Below are 8,778 nucleotides of genomic sequence, written 5' to 3'. Positions count from 1 at the left end.
GTTGTTGATGGTCAGTCGCCTAGAAACGTGATTCATGGCATTTGACTTCGTCCAACAAGAAGGCCGGGTGTACAGCTCCGAGGTGAATACTACGGGAATGAGATGGAGGTTGATGGGTTCCAGTGGTGCCGGCGGCAAATAAGTGGAAGAAGGTTAGAGGGATTAACAGGGCGCCAGTGGCTCGGCATAGGAGGCGCATCAGGCAAGCATTATGTGACGAGGCTACACGACAATGTCATCGACCATGAGTGACACGGCTGATGGTTAGGATGATGCCGGAGGGAGGGTCGAGCAGGCGAAGGAAGACATTGGTGGAAATCCACTCATGCTAATTATTTTTCCAAGGAACTCATATGTGGGCAGGCCCATACATTTCAAACTTACATATGAGGTGAATTATGACTATCTGGCTCCGCATACATTCATTCCACACAGGCAGCTACATTATGGATTGTGCAAGTTAACCAATCAGCTCTTTGCAGCCCTGAAGTTGGTCTCTTTAAACCACCTATGCCGCAGCGCGCCCCTCGCCGTGAGTCTCTTTTCAGGATTGCATCGCAGAAGGCCGCTCAAGACCTCAAAACCAGCTTCTGAAAGTTGGGGGCGGCATCTTCTCCTAGCATCGGCAGGAGATGGGAACATGGAGCGCAAACTGCTATGCAATGCCCATCCGCCGGGCAGCTGCCGCCCATCATAGCCCGGCCACTCTTTGATGTCTGCTGTACCAAGAAGGTCCAAAATCTCACTGAGGTGGTCCATGTCGGTCTTCCCATAGAAAGGGTGGTGACCAGCAAGTAGCTCAGCCATCATGACGCCAAGAGCCCAAGAGTCGATGCGCTCGTCGTAATTCGTGGACCCTAGAAGGAGCTCTGGTGCGCGGTAACCCCGTGTTCCAATGTGGTTTGAGTAGGGCGGCCCATCGGCCATGCTGCATGATAGCCCAAGGTCACAGATCTTGAGGTTCCTGCGGTCGTCGACGAGCACGTTCCCCGGCTTAAGGTCACGATGCATGAGACCTAGACGGTTCATCCTCATTACGCCGGCGAGGAGCTGCCTCATCATCAGGCAGACCTCCAACTCGGTGTGTCTCCTCCCGAAACGGACGCGCTTCATGACGTGCCTGAGGGTCTGCCCGACGAACTCCATGGCGATAAAGGCCTCGCCGTCGTGCTGGCCCGAGGCGCGCAGCTGCACGATGGACGGGTGGCCGCTGCACTTCTCCAAGGCGCTGACCTCGCCCGCGAAGGCGGAGAGGTAGCGGTCGCCGCTGTCGTCGTGGGCGTACTTGTTTGTGCGGAGGCACTTGACAGCGACGATCTCGCCGGTGCGGCGGTCCCTCGCCCGGTAAACGACACCGAAGCCCCCTTCACCGATCTTGCCGAGTCGCTCGAAGCGGCTCCCTATTGCAGACTTTGAGGAGTCGCCACCGGTGGCCGTGGCTCTTTGGCCCCATTCATCCCGTCTATCAACACGGTTGCGCACTGCCGGTGTGGCGGTGGCGACGTCGTTGCCTATGACTTCCGACCATCCCATCTTTTGCAACTAGGCAGCAACTCAACTCCAACTACTCTGACGATCTGAGGCGGGTTAGGCTCGCTTTTATAGCCAGCGGGCGGCTCTCGTTTATAGTATATTGTTACTAATACGCGTGGCGCCGTTAATTAGTTTCCGCCTCGTACTCCTGTTCCTGATTTGAGTCGGATGTTGAACATTTTATATTGGGAAAGGAACAATGGTAGTTATGAAATTAAAAAATGCTAAGAAACAAGCAATATATGTTTCCGCTTTTACATCCTTTATGTACTACGTGTTATGGGAAAGGGGCACCTGCAACTCCATATTCTGAAAATCATAGCTTCCAAGATCGAACGCTGCCACGGTCTAAACGTGGTGAAATGCCTCTGTAGCACATCAATAAGTAATTGTATTCCGATTTTATTAAAAAAATAGGAGAAATGTAATTATACTTTTTGTGCGACAAGGCCAAAGGCCATATATTAAGTAGCAATTTTTAACCCTTAAAAATACTCTTCTACAAAATAAAAATTACTACCCTTCGAAATATATTTTACACAAACTATTTGTCAAAGTTAGATAATATTGGATGAACCCTTTCTAAATATTGTTGATTTTGAATAGAGAAGTAGTCTCAAACACATGCATTTATCAGTCGAGCTTCACACTAATCGTGGCAGATTAGAAAATTTTGATGTACATGGATGTAAAGGGATGGAAACACAGGTAAAAATCCTACAAATAAATTTAGTCTATGCTCATGTATGAAATCATGTTCTCCTAGATATTGTTTCTCTTCTTCTTCTTTTTGTACAGTATGAACCAACACCCTTATGTCTTTATATTTTACATTAATCTAAAAAAGTATGAACCTGCCAAATATATCCGTTAACAATAATGAAACATTTATCTTATTTTTTATAAGGAAAATATATTTCTCTCAATAAACATATTTTACTTTATTTTATTTAGAATTTCACATGTCATGTTTTATATATTTGTCTTTCAGTCCCCATCATTTATTCGATGCCGGTGTAGCTCAAAGGTAATAACCAACTAATTCCAGTAGTGCTCCAAGGTCTCAATCAGCTTCTATCTCTAATCCTTCTGGTACAACTGTTATGACAAATTGTAAGACACTCTTGCTTACCTTCTAAGAGATAAGAGGATATAAAACAATCATACCACCAATTAATTAAATGTATATTTATCGATAGAAAAATGGTGACTATAACCAAGATTGAAAGTAACTTCTTACAAAGATGAAACCATCATTCATGCGCTTTTGATTTCCCAAGAAGCGCACAACTCAGGTGGCCATTGGACTTTTTTTTGCGGGTCAGGTGGCCATTGGACTTTGATGTATGTGTTTATTAAAGTTAATTTGGGGGTCCCATTTTTTTCCAATTTATCGGTAGTGTGTTATTCAAACTCAGTATAGCTTAATCAAACATGGAAATGAGGATAGTGTGAAAGCCAGACAATCTTGAGGCTCATCCTCCCAAAAATTCACTGGAAAAAGACCACTATGTTATGTGCTAACAAATTTAACTTCCTAAAAGTCATAATTTGCATTTTCTAAGAATACAAACAAGTTATACCTAAATTGATTTTTTGTTCGAATTTATAAATATTTCTCAATAATAGCATTTAATTCTCATCAAATAGTAATAATATTTTTAGATGGTTTTGCATTGTTATTCTCCAAAATATAAGACAAACAAAGGTAAAACTGTCATGTTCATTTAGTGTTCTCTACAACATTTTTTTGAACCAATGAACCATTATGTCAACAAAAAAGTAATGATGATTATTCTAAAAAAGTGAGACATTTTATGCTATTTTTCTTTTCAACATCGCGATCACCTTCCATGGGATAGCAAGACCTTCATGAGCTAGTTGGTTCTTTTCTTATAATACAATAATACCATTTTATATTATGCTATGCATTCTTTCTGCATTATGGGAATCACTTACAAGATTAAGTGGCAAAAGTATGTAAAACAAGTTATTTATGTAAAATAGATTACAATATGATATTTGTGTTAAAGTTTAGTTTATAAATAATTTAAATGAATCCTTTATTTGTTTATGCAGTAACTACTACTTTTCTATAATAACATGATATTATCTTCAACTAGATATTGGTACACCTTACATGCCCTTAAGGGACTTGCCTGATGTTGCAACTCTTACACCCGAGAGCAAAGAACACACTAATGGGCTTAAAAAAGTTATGGAGACACGTAAATAATATACCCCTAATAAGTCACCATTTCTTAAGCCATGATATTAAACACGGAAAACCATATGTTAGCTTTAACGTGCTAAATTCAGATCCTAATACAAATTATTAGCATTCATATTAAGAATTATGAAAAAGTGGACAACATTTCCTTTATAGCAAATGGAACGTTTTTTTTAATTCACAGTGTTGAATCCAAATTTGAGCTATATAATTTTAATCTAAATGTAGAACTAAAAATGAATTGATTTAGTTGATAGTTGATTAGCAAAAGAGCGGCATACATTTTTGTTATTTTAAAAAGTGGGTACACGACTGTTTCGGAAAAAAGTTGATACGTCAAAATTGCTGCATTGGTTGTTACAAAAATAAATTATATCTAATATATTATTGTTGTCCCTAACGACAACAAGAGACCACTTAAGGTTGCATGACACCGCGCAAGCCTAGAGACTAGACAATTCAACGAGTGTAATGCCAACGGCCTTTGAAATGCCACACATGTGAACTGAGGTGCGAGTTGGGTTCCCCATGGGGCCACGTGTTGAGATGTGGAAGGTCGGGAGGCAGTAGAGAATATCTGAAGGACATCGAGATGCGACCAGGGTAATGAACGGTGTCACCGATTAGCAGAGGTGGTGGCTGAAACTAGAGGCTACAACGGAGAATTTTGGATATAGGAGAGAGGGGCGGGAGTGATCGATTGAGAGAAAACGCGTGAAAGAGGCAAGTATGGATGGCATGCGTACGTTTCATCACACCGATAGTTGGAGCATCCATGGCAACCAGCCCTCATCCACTAACAATTGGTAAAACCAATGCATTAGTAGAGGAGCTACCAAAACACTACATCTACCTGCATACACAGAAGAAGACAAGAGAGGCCAGAGCTCAATGGGATGCGTAATTCTAGTGACCATAGTAAAGGCGAAGATTTAATCGTACCAAAAGAGTGACTATTTCGCCAATGGTCTTAAAAACAATCATTATACTATTTTGGAAGATATCTCCAATATACATATGGAGTAGGAGTAATGGTGTGGCGATTAACATATGGTTCATTGACACCCTCATTATATATATCCTCATACTTGTTATGTGTGTATGATCGAAGATAGAACCAACTTAAGATTCATGAGGTTTTATTTGTTGCAATGGGGTCAACATGTGTGTATGTGTCTGTGACCTTCCACATATTTCTTTCCCCTCTCGCAAGGCAACCAGGGAAAAGCCTTCATCCTGTTGATCACCGGCAGTGAGCCAATGGATTCATCTACCCTATGGAACTGTCAATTATCAACTATATATCACAACGTCCACCAGAGCGACCTAGTCTTTATAAGAATCATCACCATGTTGTCCTAAGTACAATTAAGGACTGGGCCATTTGTGAAATTTTTGTTTACTTCTGCTCGCAACCTTACAATCCAGCAAACTAGCTAACATTGTGTTGTTTAGCTTGGGTTATTCATAGGTATTTTGCTTGCACGAATATACGAGTATATCGCAGGCAAGGGTATCCACACCACCGCTAGTATTTTCACAACCCATGCTTACTTTCGTATGGCAGAATTGGGTTGTCCACAATATGCTCAAAACTCTAATGGGCTTACTAAACCTATTAGGAGGGTTGGATGTTCAAAATTTCTACTGCTTTCAATGAACCGATGTCTCTTGAGAAAAATTACTAACACGCTTTCTAAAAGCATATGATTTCATTTGTACAAATTACGACAACTTCATAAGGACTAATTTTGGTGGGCTTCCAAGAATGTACAAATGTACATCCGAAATCACATAGGTGGACTCGCATGAATTTTGGGGAATTTTATCCTTACTCATGTGGCTGCATACAACTGTAGGCCTTAAAAGCAAGCCAAGAAAGAGAGACATGCACGCCGGACTAAGCATAACTTAGATGGTTAGGTTTCTAGGGCAGGAACCAGCCCACCAGTGGCAGCACCATTCCAAATGCGCTTGGGCCCTGGGTGGCCATGGTACGAGTCGTCACAGACGAGGCGAGACGGGTTTGTGTAAGACGGTGAGTGGATCTATTGCAGAGAAGCTTGTTGCAGCATTCCCAGGGCCTGCCTTTATGGTCGGTGCACTCAGGCCCGGGGTCATTGCGGATGTAGATGTCTTTACAGACCTTGCGGGATGTGTTCCACTTGGACCGCATGCAGGCGTCGCAGGTGGGGTCGCATTGCTCGACCTCGTCCGCACAGTCCCGCACAGTCGTAGATGTTGGCCAATAAACCACGGCGACTGCGTCGGATGCGTGTGCGTGCGTGCACCAGGCGCGTCGGGTGCGGTCTGGTCTGCGCCGTGTCTGTGGCGGGTATGCGTGTGTGAGTGTGCCACGAGGTGTGTGTATGTGCGTGCGCTGTTAGTCATGTCAGTAGGGCCAGTTAGTTAGTGGATCACGGGAGGCATTGGCGCGATCGTTGCGGTCTTGCCGCGAGCTGCGCGTGTACGTGTGCATGGCGGCCATGGCCAGAGCGGGACGATCAGGTGTCCAGTTGGGTAGGGGGCGTGGGGTTCGTGTCCTAGCGTCGGCCCAGGTATAAAGGCCCCTGGACGATCGCTGTAACTGGATGGTGTCGAGTTCGTGGACGGAAAAAATGATCGCCATTGTTGCGGCGGGCATACGTGCGCCGGAAAAACCACTGTGTCCAGTCCCTTCTTCTTGGTTGGTGCCAGAGAGCGGGAGGGTGACCAGAGGAGAGAGCTAGGGTGAGCTAGGGCAAGGTTTTGTGCCAACATTTGGCATCAGAGCGAGGTTTCGGGGGATGTGCACCAACGATGTCTCTCATCCCGCACGGCCCCGGCGGAGGAAGCTTGATGACACAGCTCCTCCCGTAGCTGACAACGATGAAGTACACCTCCTGGGAAATCAAGGAGGAGGCTACCGTTGATGCCCAGGGGCTGCGGTGCGTGGTTGCGCCGGCGGAGGGCGTGGCGGTCAATGCCGGGAAGAGCAAGACGGCGAGCGCGATGCTCTTGGGCGCGCTGTCGGAGGAGATTTTGATGTAGGTTGCAACGAAGCCGATGACAAAGGAGGTGTGGGACAGCCTCAAGACCAGGTTCGGCTGAACCGATCGGGTGAGGGCGGCGTGGCTCACGACGCTGGACGGCGACGACGAGCTGGATGCATATGCCGAGAAGGTCGGCAGCATGGCAGCGAGGTACGCCAGACTTGGGGCAATGCTTGACAACGCGGTGATGGTCAAGAAGCTGCTCGACACAGTGCCGGATTGGTTGTATGCCGCGGTGACCGGCATTGAGCAGTTATGCGATGTCGAGGATATGCCCTTCGAGGAATCGTCGGGCGTCTGAAGGCCTTCGAGGAGCAGACGCAGCGGCGCACATAGGCCGGTGGCGAGTGGGCGGGCGACCAGCTCATGCTCACTGAGGGAATCCTGGATTAAGGGGTCCTCGGGCGTCCGGCCTGTTACTCGTTGGGCCGGACTGATGGGCTATGAAGACACAAAGACCGAAGACTATACTCGTGTCCGGATTAGACTCTCCTTGGCGTGGAAGGCAAGCTAGGCGACCGACTATGAAGATTCCCTCTTATGTAAACCGACCTCGTGTAACCCTAGATCTCTCTGGTGTCTATATAAACCGGAGAGCATAGTCCGGATAGGACAGATTCACTACCATATACTCATAGGCTAGACTTCTAGGGTTTAGCCATTATGATCTCGTGGTAGATCAACTCTTGTAACACTTATATTCATCAAGATCAATCAAGCAGGAAGTAGGGTATTACCTCCATAGAGAGGGCCCGAACCTGGGTAAACATCGTGTCCCCCGTCTCATGTTACCATCGATCCTATACGCACAGTTCGGGACCCCCTACCCGAGATCCTCCGGTTTTGACACCGACACTCACCGCGGCTCAGTGGGCGGCGCGCCGGCGCCAGGGAACCGGCGGCTTCGATGATGATGACGGCGGCAACAACACGGCGTCGGGCAGCGAAGGGAAGCATCATGGCCGATGCTACAACTGCGGACAGCGCGTCCATTTCAAGCGGGACTGTACGAAGCCCAGGAAGGGCGCGGCGGCGGAGCAGGCTCTCCTCGCCGATGTCGACATCGAAGGGCCGACACTCCTCTAGGCTGTAGCTTAGGGGGTGAGTGTTGGCCAATAAACCGTGTGTGCTCGCCCGTGCGCATCGGGTGTGGTCCGGTCCGCATTTCTATCAGGTGTGGTCCAATAATAGAAATGTTACATATGACCAAAAGGTAGTTTAGTTGCATATTAATGATAAGCATGCCAAACAAAAGCATGTCCTATTATTAAAAAAAAGCGGGACTATTATTAATTTATATATTAATGGAATTTGATGACATTATTTTGGTCTGTCATAGCTCAATTATATGTCCAACATTACCATATTTTATGAAGTTGTTCTAAATTTTCAGTTATTAATAATTCACATGTATTTCAGTCAAGCTTGCTGGAAGAGCTATTAAGATGTACCATTATTGCTGTGGTTTTAGTTAAATTTTGAACTAAAATCATGACAGTAATTATGGAACAGAGCGAGTACTAAGCAATGAAGTTCCATAAAACATATTTGAATCATGAGAACAAGAAGCAACAAAAATTATTAACAATGTTCAGAGATTATTTAATTCATAAAGCCTAGATAAAATCTTAATTGAAGCCAAAAAATAGATTGATTTACACAAAAAATTATATGGCATCATAACTATGTTTAGGCAAATTTTAACATGGTCCCTCTTACCTTCTTTTTTTACATGTGAGGTAAGAAGGTAAGAGTCAATCAAGTCATTCATTGATGAGATCAACGGCTAAGATCTATTTTATACTTTTACCTCTCATGTGAAAAGAGGGGGTAAGAGGGACCATGTTAAAACTGCTCCTATGTTTAACAAAAATGCATGGAAGGCGTCGCATGCTCATTTGTGTGCACGTTGTGCTAGTTTCATTAAAAAATATGAGGGGTGGAGAGAGTGGTACATAACAGCGGTAACATATCGAAATTAAT

At 45.0% G+C, this 8,778-nt stretch overlaps 1 protein-coding gene across 1 annotated transcript; it reads right to left on the bottom strand.

The window, feature by feature from the left end:
* Nucleotides 1–416: 416 nt before the first annotated feature.
* On the bottom strand, nt 417–1,533 carry LOC125547639 (putative cyclin-dependent kinase F-2). The gene has a single exon (XM_048711452.1). It carries the CDS (start codon nt 1,531–1,533, stop codon nt 469–471), a length of 1,065 nt encoding a protein of 354 aa, XP_048567409.1. The 3' UTR covers nt 417–468.
* Between the last annotated feature and the right edge of the window lie 7,245 nt (nt 1,534–8,778).

Source organism: Triticum urartu, chromosome 3 (assembly GCF_003073215.2).
Source record: "Triticum urartu cultivar G1812 chromosome 3, Tu2.1, whole genome shotgun sequence".
Taxonomy (NCBI): domain Eukaryota; kingdom Viridiplantae; phylum Streptophyta; class Magnoliopsida; order Poales; family Poaceae; genus Triticum; species Triticum urartu.
Note: the sequence above shows the minus strand (reverse complement) of the source record. Positions and strands in the feature narration are given on the sequence as shown.

What these genes read in the sequence shown, in the direction of transcription:
- LOC125547639 (XM_048711452.1), bottom strand. Translation starts at nt 1,533, where the DNA reads ATGGGATGGTCGGAAGTCATAGGCAACGACGTCGCCACCGCCACACCG.